The sequence below is a fragment of the Apodemus sylvaticus genome, chromosome 1, assembly GCF_947179515.1.
Source record: "Apodemus sylvaticus chromosome 1, mApoSyl1.1, whole genome shotgun sequence".
NCBI lineage: Eukaryota > Metazoa > Chordata > Mammalia > Rodentia > Muridae > Apodemus > Apodemus sylvaticus.
Window position 1 is genome coordinate 24,972,805 of NC_067472.1, and position 18,536 is coordinate 24,991,340.

The 18,536-nt window shown below is 39.9% G+C and overlaps 1 protein-coding gene across 2 annotated transcripts in view; it reads right to left on the reverse strand.

The window, feature by feature from the left end:
* Window positions 1-2,306: 2,306 nt before the first annotated feature.
* The window catches only part of Tnks2 (tankyrase 2), a 57,412-nt gene continuing 41,182 nt past the window's right edge, over window positions 2,307-18,536 (reverse strand). For both annotated transcript variants that reach the window (XM_052186713.1, XM_052186718.1), the window contains 9 exons: window positions 15,816-16,068; window positions 14,828-14,910; window positions 13,310-13,430; window positions 10,807-10,904; window positions 9,658-9,732; window positions 8,159-8,264; window positions 6,513-6,699; window positions 5,209-5,365; window positions 2,307-4,487 (listed from right to left, as the gene is read on the reverse strand). In XM_052186713.1, the coding sequence (XP_052042673.1) occupies window positions 4,425-4,487; window positions 5,209-5,365; window positions 6,513-6,699; window positions 8,159-8,264; window positions 9,658-9,732; window positions 10,807-10,904; window positions 13,310-13,430; window positions 14,828-14,910; window positions 15,816-16,068 (1,143 nt within the window). In that variant the 3' untranslated portion in view covers window positions 2,307-4,424. The remainder of the gene's footprint in view (window positions 4,488-5,208; window positions 5,366-6,512; window positions 6,700-8,158; window positions 8,265-9,657; window positions 9,733-10,806; window positions 10,905-13,309; window positions 13,431-14,827; window positions 14,911-15,815; window positions 16,069-18,536) is intronic.

Genomic DNA, 18,536 nt, shown 5'->3' on the forward strand with positions numbered 1-18,536 from the left:
TGTAAGCAACCACATAGTTGCTGGGAATTGAACTCAGGAACTCTGGAAGAACAGTCAGTGTAACTGCCGAGTCATCTCTCCAGTCCCTGATATTACTGTTTTTTTGGTAGTCAACTTCTTAGAAAACTGGTTTACTTCTATCACTAGTTGTAACCTTGCTATGTTGTTACTGCTGTAGTTAGCGTCTTTAGCTATTGCTCCCTCCATGTAATGGTGAGCAGACTTTAGAAGGAATGAAGGGCTGGGAAGATGGTTCAGTGGCGCTTGCTGCACAAACACAAGAGAACTTGAGTTGAAATCCCCAGCATCCATTAGCTCATGGTGCTAGATAATGTGTAATGAAATAACATACATTGCGAGATCAGGGCCTGTATGAGACAGGACTATCTCTCTTACTCTTCTGATTCTCAAAGGACATTAGTTCCCAGCAGCAGCCATGCCCCACCCACATGAATCCTTGTTCTAGTACAGATCGAGCAGGATCAATCCCAGCTAACAACCTTGAATTCCTCTCAAGGTTGGGGATGACAATCACCACTGGTAAAATTAGGTGACATAATCTCTTTCAACCTTGTGCCAGCGTTCCCCTCTGTTCTGAGGGAAGTGAGTTAGTTGCCTTTTAGTTTCTCAGAACTTTAGTTTTTTTAATGGGTGTATTACCTGTATGTATGCCCGCATACCATTTGCTTGGCATAGATAATCTTAGCATCAAGGAGGCTGAGGTATGACTGAATTTGAGAGCAGCCTAGACATGTGATGAGACAGGTGCACATCTCCATGTACACATGGAAGACAGCAACGCAAGAGTCAGTCTTTCCCCTTCTACCACGTGGATCCCAGGTCAGCTTTTACTCTCATTTAGATGCTGGTTCTTAAACTTTTCAAAGGACTTCTTTCTGATTTTCAGGACATGGTTTCTGTGTCCTTCCAAGAACTTGTTTTGTAGATCAGGTTGTCCTTGAACTCAGAGATCAGCTGCCTCTGCCTCCTGGGTGCTGGGATTAGAGGTGGGCTCACCCACCACTCCTGGCTCAAATTACAAATTTAAGTCTGTTGCAGATCAATAATTTTATAAAATAAATTTAAAGTCCATTAGCAGACCCCACTTTTGTGTAGAGTGCTCTGTGTTATGCTAGCACCCCATTCTGGGGGCTCCCTGCAGATCTGTTATGGGAATGGCAACTTTGAGTAAGTGCCTAAAAGGAGAAGACATGTAAAGCAATAGAAGATGTTAATTACTTCAGGCCACAATCCACATAAGCCAGGAAACACAGGGTGTATACAGGGACTTAGTTCTAGTAATGGGGTACCACTGCAGTCTGGACAGGACAGGAAATGTGGTGGTTGAATAGGAATGGCCCTCATAGACTCATGTATTTGAATGCTTGGCCCATAGGGAGTGGCACTATTAGGAGGTGTGGCCTAGCTGGAGTAGGTGTGGCCTTGGAGGCAGACTTTGATGTCTCATATGCTCAAGCCATGCCCAGTGGGTCAAGTCTCCTTGCTGCCTGCCTACCAAGAACTCTTAGCTCCTGCAGCAAGTCAGCCTGCATGCTGCCATACTTCTCCACATGATAACGGACTAATAAACCTCTGGAACCATTAAGCCATACCCAGTTAAATGTGTTCCTTTATAAGAGTTGCTATGATCATACTGTTTCATCACAGTAATAAAACTCTAAGACAGGAGGTAAAGGCACAGGCAAGAGAACTAATTCTTAAGAGCTTTGGGAAGTTTATTTGTATGTTTTCTTGCCTCAACCTGCAAACAACTGGATCACATCATACGTGGGCATGCACGCTCAGCAAACAGCAAGCAAACACTTCAGTATCATCTTAAAAGAAGCAGGAAGGTAAAGCAGCTTATATAGACTTCAAAGTGATACTTAGGGATACTTGTGCCATCACTCTCTTTTTATGGAACATGAGGACAAATTACGTACAGGTCATTAGCATATGGAAATATAAAATACACTACTTTTTTTCCTTTTAGAGAAAAAAATATGACGAACTGGGATTTGGAAACTCATCAAGAATGTTTTTATGACATAGAAAACAAAAATATATTTCTCTTTATAAGTTAAACAGACTGATTTTCATGAATAAATTTTAAGGACTACCAACATCATAGTGGACGGTGCAGACGCCCAAACACACCTTACCTTCATCATGAGGGTCTGAGCAGGCACAGCCACAGCACCCAACACCTACGTTTATCTGCACCTGTCACGAGCAGACTCAAAACTACACTGTTCACCTGCATTACAGTTTACTGTAATCTCAATGAATTACCATGCTACCCAGAAAACAGGTAAACAGTTTATTAAGAATTAAGTGAAGGCATGGAATGTGATACACATAGACACTCAGATGGGCGGAACACTACACACACACAAATTAAATTTCACTTCAAAAAAAAAAAAAAATCACAAGGCAAAAGAAAAAGCAATTCCATCATTATAAAGTAAGGTATTTCATGCAAAGCACTAAACCACACCCCCAAACTCCCAGCTCCCAATAAACATTGCCATGCCAGCATATTGACCACAGTGGAAACACACATAAGCAATGGGTTAGGAGGTAACACAGCTTATAACCAGACCATGATTTTACATGAAAAGCAATTCCAGATCCACACACAGAGTAACATAGGCCAAACTTTGAGAATTACATTAAGTATAAACCCCTCTAACTAATTTCATTATCTTTTAACTATAAAGCCCAGAAGCTTACAGAACCTGAAATTTTTATATAATATTTGGCATATTCCTTTTAAGTTCAAGAAATGATTTTAGGATCATATTTGTAGTTAGCAGAGAGCTGTATAAAAGCATTTCTAGGTCAGGATTTGACCTCTTAACCCTTGACCACAATTCACATCTTAGGAACAACTCCAGACATATTTCTCTTAACTCAGGATGGGAAACTTAACTTTCAAGCAACTCTCTATGTACAAGTTTCTATAAAGGACCACGTAATTAAGACACCAAATAAAATGTAAAACGAAGATAAAGTGGTACAGAGAGTGAAGAGGACAGCCTCACTTATAAAAGCTTAGGTGGATAAAAACCTCTCCTTGACTCTGAGTGTACTGCCATACAGTAAGGAAGGTCTCTGTGCAGTGCTAGATGCTAAGTGCAGGGCTTATATTAGAGTCACAGTAGAGGGCAGTAAAAACGGCCTTTCATGGAGTTAATTCTTCCACAGCTGCCATACTGAACTGAAGCCTCTGACAGTGTTTTTCCAACTGGGCAGAATGCCTTGACAGAAGTAGGGAAGCACTGGGCTTGCCCATTCCAGAGGCTACCCACAAACACATACACTCACATCTATGATTTAGGATGTATTTACTTATGATAAATACACTGGTTATAAATGTAACAATAAGATCAAGAAAAACCTAAAATAAAAAACCAAAACCAAAAACAATTATCCATCCCCACTTGCTATTGCTCCATTTTAGATGTAAGGTAATTAGAGCTGATTGGGAAATTATCCATGATTGCCTTCCCTATGTCCTAAATATAACTTCCACTTACAGTTCATGATCGGAGCACTAAGTATTCAGAAGCTGGGGCTTAGCATCTTTAAAACGTGGAAGGAGAACACACGTTCTGATGCTGAGAACATCAGAGACCTCTCTAAACCAAGGCGCAGAGTTTAAGACCATTGAAAAGCTTCTCTAGCCAGTCCCCTATCACCACACCAAAGCTCTCTGGAATGTGTGCCTTGCAGATACAAAGGCATCACCAATGAAATTCCCAAAGTATTCATAAAATTCTTAAATGAGAAAGATTTCTAGTGCTAGAGAAATGCTTCCATCAGCAAATTAAAATTTTTAAGTCAATGTTTCCCCACTAACTCTCTATTAGCAACCGAGCAGCCTCTGGAATCAAACATAGCGATCACTCAGGCGACGACAGATGAAACACAGATGAGCAACACGTATGAAAATACTCTGTAAACCGCTGCAGCTCTAGAACAGTTTATAGTACAAAGCAATGTAAATAAATATCGGGCTAGTACAAAAGCTCTTATTTACATTTTACAAATGAAACTGTATTCAGTGTAAATGCTGTGTTTTAAAGAACACAGTACTGATTAGTAAAATGAGTTCTGTTGAGGGATTACCATTTTTGTTAGAATCGATGCACGACGTATAAAAGATTCAAGTTAGCTGTTTATAATTTAGGACAGACAAACCCAGTTGAACCTGGAATGGCATCTGTTAAAGTGCTGAGAACAGGAGACACTCAGAAACACTGCACACTGTTAGAGCTTCATCAAGTCACGACGGGAGGCTTCTTTCACATTTTATCATTTTTGCCATAGGCCTGTAGTCAGGGTGAATTTTTTTCCTATCAAGGAGTGAAACTTAAGAGGCCGTCAGCTGCTTCAGGACATTACATTTGGGGGAACTGGTTTCATCCATCAACCATACCTTCAGGCCTTACAATCTGGTAAGTAATTAGATATTCAGGATAAGCCTGGAAAAGAAAGATTAGTTCAAACGTTGGCAAGTGCATTTTATTGAATGTTAAGATGCCCTTGAATAAGCATCCTTCCCTTGATTCCTGTGCACCCCAACCACCTGGGGATATTTCTCTAACTCTTCCAGGACCACTCCCATCCTTCTAGCTCTCTTCAAACCCTTATCAGCAGGTAGGTCTAGGGTGAGATTTCTGCCACCTACTTTGATTTAGAATGCTGATTTACACTGGTTTTTTATTAAGTCTTTGTCAATTACTGCAGGAAAAATTATACATCATTGCTATATTTTTCAGAAAAAAAGAAAAAGATTCATGACTGAAAAACTGAATAGGTTAGATACATCAATGGTTCTTTTTCTGTTTCAGAAAATATTTTTTAAAAGTTTTTTTTTTTAAAGTTTATGTTCATTGGTGTTTTTCCTACATGTATGTCTGAATGAGGGTGTCGGATCCCCTGTAACTAGAGTTACAGACAGCTGTGAGCTGCTATGTGGGTGCTGGGAATTAAACCTGGGTAATCTAGAGGAGCACCCAGTGCTCTTAACCCCTGAGCATTTCTCCAACCTGTTTCTGAAAATCTTAGGACAAACATTTTATTTGTAAACTTTCAAGCCTGAAGTTACCTGACCTCCCAAGTCCCCAAATTCAGTTAGGGCAACACATCCTGTCCATGAAAGAGCCAAGCACTGTCAAAGACGAACGGATAGAAGTGAATTACCTGCTCTCCTCTGTAAATAACGTACTCTGCTAATGCTAGGCCGTTCACACTGGGCCGGCCGGTGACTGAGTGATGGCCAGGAGGAGAGTGTGCCATCTTCATGGCGCTGAACTGCAGGAAAGACTTTCCTAAGGTCACTCGACAAAAGAGCAGCTGCCTAAAACATAGACAGGAAGATTTTACCCTGAAAACAGATTGGTCGCAGAAACCCAGAACAGCAAAGCTCTTTATTAATAACATATTTCTAGACAACTAAGTAAGTACTGTATCCCGACAACAGCTTAGGGGAACTATGAGAACACTGCTTATTACTAATAATCTCAACCATAGAAGACAAGTAACATTTAAGTATTCAATTTATAGAATTTGAAACACTGTAGTTCCCTAAATAGTACGGATTTGTGGCTCAAAATAGAAATGGTAGTAATTCATATCCAAGAGGGACATCCTAATACAATACATAAGCCTAAACTTAGTGGGAAATAATGGCAGTAAGAATAACACAAGCTGGGCACAGTAAATCCTAGCAGCCAGGATGCCGAGGCAGGAGGGTCACTTTGGGTTTGAAGCCAGCTTATGCAACACACTGAGTTCCAGGACAGCCTAGGTAGGATAGTGTGTCTCAACACCCATCCCAACCCAGTATACCATGTTTGTGCATGGGAGGGACAGACAGACAGACAGACAGACAGTCAGGCAGGCAGACAGAGACAAACTAGAAAGGAAGAGTGCTGGGATTAAAGGTGTGGCCAACCATGGCTGTTTTCTCTTGCTGCAGACAATGCTGTCTAGGTTCCCTTTAACTCTTAACACGTCCCACTCCTTCTGTCCACACAGCCAGGCACAGTCACGCACACCTTCCTGGCTCTCCTTAGCTTTCTTTTTTTTAAACAAAATATTTATTTATTTTATGTATACAACTATATTGTAGCTGTCTTCAGACACAAGAGAAGAGGGCATCAGATCCCATTTCAGATGGTTGTGAGCCACCATGTGGTTGCTAGGAATTGCACTTCAGTTCTCTGGAAGAGCAGTCAGTACTCTTAACTGCTGAGCCATCTCTCCAGCCCCTCAGCATTCTTTATGGAGAACCAAGTATGCAAAAGGAAGTTGAATTAAAAAAAAATCAAGTGTTTGGAATCATGCTGGCCCATTCAGATCCATTAGCTATTATGTAATGTGTGAGGAGGGAAAGTTTAATCTGCATCCCTCAAGTTGTCAGGTATGTCTTGCCCTCTCTGCTTCTCAAATATGTAATTAGTTTTGATCTAATTATTACCAAAACAAATAATAAACACTCTCACCTGTGACAAATGTAACACGATCTGTCTTTGTGAATTGGACATCCAGTGCCACCTCCAATTCCATACACATATTGATTGCTTTTGGAAGAGTTCTCAGCAAAATAAATTCCAGCTCCAAACATGCCACCTATGTATGCATGCCTTTCATCAAAGCCCTTATGGATGATTGCATTCACAAAAGGAGACCCTGAAATACAAACATGGGCAACAACAATTTAAAAAACAAAACTAAAGCTTCTAAGAAGTTAGCTTTTCTAAGAAACTAGGATTAAACACAGGGCTCTGTGCACATCAGTCAAGTACCCAGCCCCGATGCTAAATTCTTTTTTTGTTTATTTTTGAGACAGACTTTCTACATAGCCTTGGCTGTCTTGGGACTATGCAGACCAGAGAGGCCTGGACCTCACAGAATCCCCCCTGGCCCCTGGATGCTGAATGCTTGAAGATGAAGCACTGCCAGAGAACCTGTCATCTAGCTTGCCATTGTTTTTTAGACAGGGCTTCTCTGTGAAGACCTGGCTGTCCCAACACTCACAGACTTGCCTGCCTCTGCCTTCTCAATGATGGAGTTAAAAGTATGTGCCACCATCTATTGGTTGCTGTTTTTTAATTAAAAAAAAAAAAAGCATAATTCTGTATGTCGGTGTGGTATGTGCATAGAAGGGCAGGTATCCACAGAGTCAGAAATTACAGGTGGTTTGAACTACCCTATGTGTCCAGCACTCGGGAGGCAGAGGCAGGTGAATTTCTGAGTTCCAGGACAGCCAGAGCTGTACAGAGAAACCCTGTCTCAAAAAACAAACAAACAAACAAACAAACAAACAAACAAAAAATTTCCGATGCCCAATGTGGATGTCGGAAACCTAACTGCAGTCTTCTACAACAGCAATATTTTTTTCCTCTTTCTTTTTTTTTTTTTGTCAAATCATCTCTATAGACCCCAGTTTACTATTTTTAGAGCTAAGAATTCCTTATGTTGACTAATGATTCCAATAGGATGGTGGTTCAAATGCCAAAGGATAGACTCAATTATAAAAAAGATGATTTGAAATTCTAATGCAACAGTTATTGCATTTCAGAGTCAAATACATAAAACGCAGGACCAAGGGCTTCAGAGTTCACTGCATACAGCGAGGCTAAAAGACATCACGTGTTGTAAGCATGCCTGACCTCTGTGTACCTTCTCTAACTAGTCAGATGTACCCGAGCAGCCACCGTGCTCTTATTCTTTTCCTGATGCCTCTTCTCTTCCATCAACTGCTCTAGAAGATTCCAAGGGCAAGTAGTGCCCCCTCCTGTCCTTGCTAAGAGAGGCGTAGCCAAAACCACACTGAACATAAGAAGCAGTGTAGGGAGTGTGGAGTGTGAAGTGGGCCACCATCTCAGAGCTTACTTCTCTCCTTCCATCGTAGATTTTGGGGCTGGAACTCAGGTCATTGGGTTCATATGCCAAGGCTTTTGCAAAACTGAGCCATTTTACTGGCCATCAACAGGGTAATCTTGATTTATAAAAATGTTTGTTATAAGGTATATTAACACAAAAGAAAGTGAGGATATGAACACAAATGTAAAAGTTACAAAAATGTTATCTTTATTAAGAGGACATAAGCTGTACTCTCACAGAGAGGGCAGTGGGAAAAACTTACCATGAAATAACATTCTTTCATTCGCATGGTTGTGGTTTTCTTCAGAAACTTCTTTTCTCCGGTGTGTATATCTTTCCCACAATTTCTTGTTACAAACCTTCTGAATCTATAAACACCAGAAAAGTTAAATAATGCTTTTTATCTTACCCAAAACCCAAATGCCTGAAAACTGAACCCACTCCTGTAAGTTGCCCTTAGTCCTCCACGTAACTGCAGCTGTGTACACATGTGCGATCTGTGTCTGTGTGAGGTCATATACATGTAACAATTTTTCTTCAAAGAGAAAGACTACATGTGGCCAGGATGAGGCTATGAATATTAGAAAATTACACAAAATACTTCAATTTTAAAATTACTTAAATAGGAAGCTAAATAAAAGTTACCACTAAGTCATTATTAAAATACCTCAGGCATGTTAAATTTTATAGAAGCTTGGGACAGAGCACAGCACCCTGCTCTCCTGACTATCCAACTCAAAACACTGTAAACATTATTTGAAAATAATCACCCATCACACATTCTTCTTTCCTATTACTCTCTTTACCTTCCAGTCCCCACTTTGGTCTGGAGAAGACTTAAAAATGAAAGTTGGTCTCATTTGGAGTATCACCATGGTCAAAATGGACATTTCTAGTGCTAAGTGCTACAACCCCCTGGTGGTTCCTTAGAGGACACATCAGAGTTTCGGTTTTAGTATTGGATCAAACAAACAAAAAACCCACAAAATGACTCAAAATACAGATAACAAATATAATTAAGAGTCATAGCTGATATAAACCGTTATTTATGATAAAATATAACAAAAATAAAGCTATTCTAGTGCGTGCGCATGCACACACAACCATTAAATATTGTACTGAAATGGATTCTTTCCATATTGAACATAGAAATTTAGATAGCAGTCTCTCCAGTTCACTTTAAGTGACTCCCCCTTACCTGAACACTCTGATGGTAGTAGATACAACCATAGCACGCTGAGTAAGCTTTAGCGTTCATTTAAAGGGTACATCTACTCCATGGCATACTTATACTGTTCAATAATTTTTATTCATTTTTTTTTTCCTCTGTGTCGCCCTGGCTGTCCTGGAACTTGCTCTGTAGACCAGGCTGTGCCTGAACCCAGAGATCTGCCTGCCTCTGCCTCCTCACTGTTGTGATTAAAAGGTGTGTGCTAACATGTCTAACCTAAAAATAGATGAATCTTTAAAGAAGGAGGGCATGGTGACCAGTGACTCTGTTTTCAGCCCCAGGACCAGGAATGCTGAGGCAAGAGACTCAGATTCTAGACTCGCCTATGTAGATGGGGAGATTTTGCCCAAAAACTGAACAGCTTTTGAGAATATAAATATAAATTTGAGGACAGTCTCCCCCTCCACAGTCCCTGAAGCCATGTTAGAAAGCTATTGTGTTAGACTTCACTATGTTCTTATCACCCTCACTTAAGACTCGGAGCTGTGGCAATAACTTGGTTTGGAAACCTCCTTCCGGTCATTCATTACCTTAAGAATATTGTATCTGTTAAAGACGCCGCCTGCGTGACCTCCGTCTCTGTGCTCTCGGACAGTACTTTGCATCTGATGAAAAGTAGTTTAAAACATACACATTAGCTTCGTCTTTTCTGACTCATGTTTTAAGTTCATTTGATACTATTTCTGAGAATTCAAGATAGGTTTTTAATATTTTTCTTGACAGGACATAATTCTATAAACTCATTGTGTACTATCTTTTTCTTTCTTTTGTATTTTTTTTTTCTGAGACAGAGTTTCTTTGTGTAGCCCTGGCTGTCCTGGAACTCACTCTGTAGACCAGGCTGGCCTCGAACTCAGAAATCCGCCTGCCTCTGCCTCCCAAGTGCTAGGATTAAAGGCGTGCGCCATCACTGCCTACTATCCTTTTTCTTCTTTTGAGACAGGGTTCTTCTGTGAAGCCCTGGCTACCCTGAAACTTGCTCTGTAGACCAGGTTACCCTGAACTCAAATCCACCCACCAGCCTCAACAATGATTCAGTTGTACTAATATTAGCCAAATAAAACACAACATGTATTTCCTTGGGATTATGAATTTAAGAAATGAATCTCACTCAATTTTGTATCTGTGCTTAATTCATATAGATAACGCATGTGTACATCAAAGTATAAAGTGTAATGTGCAAAGCTGGGTGTGATGGTATATGACCTTTAATAAAAACCACTGAGAAGGCATAGGCAGGTGGATCTCTGAGTTCGAGGCCAATATGGTTTTCACAGTGAGTTCCAGGACAGACATGGCAACATGGTGAGCGCTTGTTTCCATAAAACCACAAGAGGGCAGTTGGGGGGCAGAGGGCTGGATGGGGAGAGTACTCTTCAAAGAGTGTATTGAAGAATTCTTTGGAAAGAAAGTCAGGATAAAATTTCTCATGCATATTTTCAAACGACAGCAACCCTCTTTCTAACAGAATTCTGGTTCAATATGAACTGAAATAGCAATTTAAGAACCTAAATAAGGTTAAATGCATTATAAATACTTTCGAATTTTCAAGGTGTTGAAAAGAAAGACATTTTAAAAAATAAAATTTTGTCCATATACAAAATTCTAGGAAACAGCAACTGAGTCAAACATGGTGGCTAGATCCATCTTATCCATTTATTTAATTGTGATGAACATACCTCTTCTTCTACAGACTGAAACTCTTTATCATCAGGAGACAGATCTATGAGAATTGTTCCACTACCAGAATTATTTAGAGTTAAATATGGATTTAGACCTAGGAAATGAAATTTACAAGTAAAAAATCTGCCAATAAATCAGCACAAACCCAAAATAATCAGATTGTTTATATGAATGATACCATCACTTCCCCAAAATCTTAATTTCACAGTGATTTAGAGTTATAGGAATGCAAAAGTGCAGACAGTTCAGGCACACACATCAGCCAACTTTCCTCAGGGTTACTCAGGACTCTAACAGATCCTACAACTGTCAGAACTTCGTAACTAACCTAGGCGTCATCAACTGCACCAGTTGTTCCCACCAATGTCCTTTTTCTATCAGGATCAAACCCATGATATTCAGACTGCTAGTGTGTTTGCATGTGTGCATGTATGTGCCTGTGTACACAGAAGCCCGAGGGTGCCATCAGATTCCTTAGCATGGAGTTAGAGGTAATCACTAAATTTTTATTGTCACATGGGTTCTGATATCTGAACTCTGGCTGTCATAATTGTACAAGTACTTGAAAACACTAAGCCATTTACAACTCTCCCCTCTGCACACTAACTTTTATAATCTCTTTTAAAAAATATTTATTTATTAATAACTACAGTGTAGCTGTCTTCAGACACACCAGCAGAGGGCATCAGATCCCATTACTGATGGTTGTGAGCCACCATGTAGTTGCTGGGAATTGCACTCAGGACCTCTGGAAGAGCAGTCAGTGCTCTTAACCACTGAGCCATCTCTCCAGCCTGAGATTCATTTTATTTTATGTGTATTCTTGTCTACACAATGTGAATCCCTTCAGAGGCCAAAAAAGGATACCCTGAAACTGGAATTACAGAGCTGTAAATAGCCATGTGGGTACTGGAACCCGAGCCAAGGTCTTGGCGTTGTTTCAGAGTATCTGACACCTTCTGGCTTTCTCCAGTATTGAATACAGGTGGTGCTCACACATACACACAAAATAACAATTTTGAACCCCATTCCTGGCCAGTACACATCTCCCCACGCCTTGAAAACTCTTTTCATTTTACAAATAGAATTTTTTTTCAATTCCAGTTGCATATCTCCTATTTTAAGATATTAAAAAAATTCCTCATTTAATTGGCAAACCAAGCGACAGGTTCCATGCCAGCCCTTCATAAGCATGAACTGTCACACTTTTGTCCTTCCTTTCCTCACTTCACCCCTTTCCTGTCCTTCCTCTCTTGCTGCTCTTTCCTGCTTCCAAACAGTCTCACTGTTTTGTCGTTGTGTCCCTCCCCCCCCCTAATTTTTCACTTTTGAACATAGGGTTTTTCTGTGTAGTTCTTGCTGTCCTAGAACTCATGCTGTTGAACTCAAGAGATGTGCCTGCCTCTCACCAGCAGTGCTGGGATTAAAGGTGTGCACTGCCACCACCTGGCTCCCTTTCTGATATTATTTAACACATATTCCATTATCCTCTCTTGTCCCTCTCCTTCCCATAATCCCTTTTCTACTTCTATGCCACACACCCACAGATTTAAATCTGTGCTCCACACGAGAAAACAAATGGTATTTAACTGAGTCTGGCTTATTTTTATTTAATAAAATAAACTTCAGCATGATCTAGTTTTCTGCAAATATCGTAATTTCATTTACTATAGCTGACTAGAATTCCACTGTTCGTATGTATGTATGTATGTATGTATGTATGTATGTATACATTTTGCCTATTCACCTGTTGATGGACATATCAGCTGGCTCCACTTCCTAGTTCTTGCAAATTGTGCGCCTATAAATATAGATATGCAGCTCTGTAGTGTCTGGGTTTGGGTTCCTTTAATCAGTGGTGGCCAAGCTGAACCATACTGGTACTTAGCTTTACTGATGCGCACAGTAGCTGCACTAGCTTACATCCCTATGAGTGCTGTATCAACAGGAGAGTAAATCACCATTTCTGTTTAATAATAAATGTCAAATGTGATTTTTTGTCTCCTAAAGTAATTCACAATTTTTACCTACACATAAATGCTAACTAACATCTGCTGAGTGAATGCAATTTGCATTTTCCTTTAGCTAAATGTTATAAGATCTCTTTTTTAGGACTTTTACCCATGCTGTTGTAAATTTGGCTATGGAAAACATGACTTCATCTTATGGACTGTTTATCACTTAATCCTTCCTAGAAGGTGAGTATGAGAGACACCTGTGCTCCAGATCGTTTAGAATCAGAACACTTTAGTCCTAGGTTAACTCCTACTTATACCTTCCCAGTTTCCAAGAGCTAAAATAATACTAAAATTTCTGCAGGAGCCAAGAAACTTTACTTTGGGTTATATAATTAACATTAGTAGTGTCAGCAAGTTTTAAGTACTTAAGCAAGGCCTCATTAGCACCCCTCCTATTAAAAAAGCTCACAGACTTCTAAAGTATTATACCGAGGGCTGCCTTCATATAAACAAACTGTCAATCAGTTATTAAATGAAGTACCTTGCTGTCCAGAGATCAGCCTTTCGACCCCTTTAATTAGCTTGTGTCGATGTCCATAAGCATTGATCCCAATCTCCTTCAGTTCCTTGTGGCCCATCTCAACTAGTACATCCAAGGTAATCTATAAAAGAAAATCAAAGTAGTTAGAATGCTTGTTCATTTGGTAGACATTCATATAGACAGTCTCAAAATATTCATGTTTATTTCATACTATTTTCTTATAAAATATATTTTATTATATGATAGTTTGTCTGTCTGTGCATGCATTACCTTTCAGCCAAGAAAAGGCATCACAACCCAGGTCCCCACTGGCATCACAGAAGACAGTTGTTACCACCACATGGGTGCTGGGAGGCAAACCTTACGCTACCCCCCGCCAGCCTCATTTCCTATTACTTTAAATAGCCTTTATAGGAAACAAGTCATTTATTAAACTCAAAATGTTGGAATAAAATAAGTTGTCATAAATGTCCTTTCAAAGTCATCTTCCCACTGTACTTTCCATTGTCCCTTACATCTAATCCTTACACAGCGTCTTGCACAGTTCCTTCAGGACCTCTGCATCACTGTTCAAACTCTCACCTCAATGATTTCAGCTTCATGAAACTGAAACAATTAATCCTGTTTCATTTATACAATGTCTATAAAGCCATCCCTAATAGCGTCCAGTTAAGTAATCTTTCCTTACTTAGCTTTACTAAAATCTCTGTAAGACTGTAATGTTTCTCTTTTACCTCCCTAACTTGATTGCAGGTTATGCAGGTTCGAGCTTATAGAATTCATATTCTATGAACAATCACGACAGCACTGGCAATACCGTAAATACTGTAGGGACGAGTGAGATAGTAAGAGCACTGCTCTGTGAGAGGATGTAGGGTCTAGAGAAAGTTTAAGAGTGCTTGCTGCTTTGTCAAAGAGGATTGGGGTTTGGTTTCCAGTACCCACATGGTGGCTTTCAACCATTGATAACTCTGGTTCCAAGGAATCTGACATCCTCTTCTGACCTCCACAGGCACCAGACATGCATGTGGTATATATTCATGCAGGCAAAACACTCATACACATTAAGTCAATTTTAGAAAGAATAAATACATGTATTTTGATGGAATACTTTAAATTGGGGCAACCCAGAAAAGCTCAAATATATGGCTGACACATTCCCCTTCCTGTCCACAGTCCGGAGCAAAAGAGTGCAACAGGAGCCATGCGATTTAGGAGGATGCTCTACTTCTGCATACTGGTCAATTTTTAGATAAAGAGCTAAGTGAGACTCCAAAGTCAAGCCACATCAGGAAGTGACTGATTTGCAGTCTCTTAACTCTCAAAGCTGTAGTAGACAGAAGATCACTCACTACACAGTATACATAGCATCCAGGAGGCCCAGGGTTAAGTGCCCAGCAATCACTCAACAGACACCCTCTAAAAAAATTTTCAAATAGCTTAGAAAATTTAATTAATTTTTAAGTATTTTATAGATCTATTAAACACTAAACCAAACAATAAAATTCAGCTACTCACCTGTTCTCGCTCAAATATATCCATTAAGTGCTCAAGTCCAAGGTTCCTTATGAACTGAGTTATACTAAAATCTATTCCTGAATCTGGGAGGAATAAAATGTCACATCAGAATATTGTACGACACTAAATATAAAAGATCTGTGATGTTATAGCACAGCAAAGGTACTAACAGCCATTTGTGTATACTAAAAACTAGCAAGAATCCTATAAACTGTGCAGCCCTGGCTAGCCTGGAATTCGATGCTTCCCATGCTGGTCTCAAATTCAGAAATCCACTATACAGGTGTGTGCTATCATGCTCAGCTTTAACAGTTAACCAGCCATGGGCTTTCTTTCTTGTTGTTTTCATTTAAAATTTTACTTTTAGCCTCATCTTTAAAAATGAGTCTTTTAAGATCAAGTCTTTCAAATTTATGAAAAAAAGTTTTACAATGTTGTAAAGAGTACAATGAATGTGACAGGTAAAGGCTGACATCTAAAAAATGGGTCAGGGCTGTGAGCTAGCTCAGTAAGTAAGGCGAGCCTGGCAACCTCAGTTCAACCGCTGGAAAGACAGAGGCAAATTCAGGACAGTCAGCGATACACACATAGAAACTCTGTCTCAAACAAACACACAAAAAACAAAGAACCTGTGACACAGAGTTGCTCTCTCATCTCCACATACACTGCACAGCACAAGTTTGGACACATGTACGTGTGCACATATAATAGCAAACAATAAATAAATAAATAAATAAATAAATAAATAAATAAATAAATAAATGTATGTATGTATGTATGTCAGTACCACATTCATTAGTTTTTGATTTGGAAGGTGTTTCTGTAGGAATCCCATTTACATTATTAATAAAAGTTAAATATTCCCAGGCTATTTTAACTTATTTCATATAAAGAGTTGTATTTCAGATTTAAAGAACAATTTCCTACCACTCTCAATGACAAACATGGAGCTACAATGTGAGTTACAGTTATTTATAAAAATTCTCACCTTCTTTTCTTTCAAAACCAGTAGCACCTTCTGTTGTACTTGAACTGACAACTGAAGACAGTTCAGAGAAACTCCCAGATAAGTTGTCAAGACTGCTGGCTGCAGAAAGGCTGGATGGACTGGATGGACCGGAAGACAGAGCATCTGCCGAGGCTCCAGGGCTCCTCACACCACTGAGCACTTGAGGTTTATAGCACGTGGGCAGAGCAGAGGGGGGCATGGCTGCTGTTAAGAGAGCGCTGACATCATCTGCCTAGGATACAGTACAAGGAGATGAAATCTGTCATAAACAAGGTTTACAATTTTTCTATGCCTGATAAGATGCAATAAAAATAGGATAAAACCTAGCAAATTCACACCAGGTCTATAACCATAACTGAGAAATACTAGAAAACCTTAAAAGTGAAACAAGCAGGCTGATATCCAGCCAGCTAAATTGCTACTAAAGAGAAATCACAATTCAGAACACCCTTTCCAGATCACATCACTAAACAAAGAAACTGCCGAATGTTGCCAAGTATGAGGAACAAAATGCCAATTCTGAGATCATGACTGAAAGACACTGAAATTAATTACAGAACTACTAATCTAAAAAGAGCTTTCAACCCTATTGTAATTAATTCTGACATTAGCAACTCAATATTACAAAACTTTAGCAAACAGACCCATTTGTAATTTTTAGAAAACAGTGATTTATTACTCAAAATGGAGAAAACCCTGTTTTTTTTTTTTGTAAAAGATAATTTTAATCAAACTGCTAGCATGAAAAATGCTCTAAATTCAGTGTTATATCCACTTCACTAATGACATTCAATTATTTACAATGCTCAAATAAGAAACTAAGTAATGGGCTGGAGAGATGTCTCAGGGGAAAGGCAACTGCCACTGCCTGATGGCCTGAGTTTAATCCCTGGTACCCACAAGGTATAAGAGCACAGACCGCACAGTTACCCTTTGACTTCTATAGGCATACAGAAACACAATCCAGCCTCCTCTCTCCAATAAAATAAGAGTCTGCTGAAAAGAAGCTAAGTAATCACTAACAGGGATGTTTCTGGGTTATTCAGTTAGTGCCCATCCCCTTATCTTTCCTTAATTAGTCCATCTTTTGACGCTTACAGTTTGTATGTAGTATTTGCTGACCTATAAAAAAGACCATTTATTGGGTACATTTTGATATGTCAAGCTATTTAAAGGGTTTAGATATTATTACAATGCTTGTTTCTCTAATTAACCAGATATATTTTATTCCTTATAGATGTTGCTTCTAAACATCAGAGGCCGGGCAACGAGAGAGACTGCAACTTTAAGTGATGAAGGCTGGAGCAGAAGGTCACACCTATTTCACTCTACAGCTCATGCATGCCTTCACTCTCCCAAAACCATCTTTAAAATTTTATGCTGTGGCTGTATGTATGATTTGTATGTGTGTATGGGTGTACAAATCAGTGCAAGTGGAGGTTAAAGGAGGCTTAGGCATTGATCCTCACTTGAGGTCTTCAGAGATGGTCTTGTCAACACTGTGATACCAGGCGAGCTGGCCTAGTCCAGAGGATGCCTATCTCTGTCACCTTTCTCCCACATATGCTCATACTATACATCCAGAATTTACACAGGTCTAGGAATTCAACCTCAGGTTCTCACACTTGTGCATCAAGTGCTTTCTCAGTGGTCCATCTCCTCAGGCCCTGCACATGTTGTCTACAGCAGTCTACCTTGCCACTGACTCTACTGGATGAATCAATGTTTGGGAGGAATAAATTCTTTATGCTTACTTCTAAACCAGCTTGGAACCAACGAGACATTTCCAAGAAACCCTCATGCAAATATGGTATGGTTAGTCTGCCTGGAAACATTGCTTAATTCTGAATGCAGACAAACTAAATCAGTTTCAGTATTCCAATTGGTTGGAATAAAGCCATGTCTCTCCATAGAACACACTATCTTTTTCAACTCAAAATGTTTCTGGCAGGGTGTGGCACATGACTTGTCATCTCATCACACTCAGGATGTAGGCAAAGGGCTGGAGGTGGCTCAGCAGTTAAGAAGTGCTTTCCTTCCAGAGGAATCAGACTGGGTTTCCAGGAAGCACACCAACTGGTTCACGTCCTCCTGTAACTCTAGTTACAGAGTATCTGATACTCTCTGGCCTCTGCTGGCACCAGCATGCGCGTGTACGCACACGCGCGTGTACACACACACACACACACACACACACACACACACACACACACACACACACACACACACACACACACCTTTGCTTCCTTCCACTTTACTGGTCTAGTTACCGACCTCAGAGGCAAGGCAAGAGAGCACTCATGTTCCAGTGACTGCCTCAGCTTTGGGAGCTACAGAGGCTCCTTTACAAGCAGCCATGAAAAAAGAAAGAAAAACCTACAGTTTATTTTACAAACAAAGAAATGTTAAGCATTAATTTTATTTATTTGTGTGCATGTGTATGTGCACGTGCACCAAGATGCACATGCGGAAGTCAGAAGACAACTTGTGAGAGGCGGGTCTCTCTCTATCCGGTGGGTCCAGGAATTAAACTCAGGCCTGTTAGACTTAACAAAGAGCGCCTTTACCAGCTGAGCCAACTAGCAGGCTCTCAGACAACTCTTGTAGGGTAAGCAACAACGGTGGGAAGAAGCAGTGAGTAAGGAAGGATAGAGTCTCTCTGCAAGGAGTAGGCTTTGTGACTACACCATGAAGGCAATG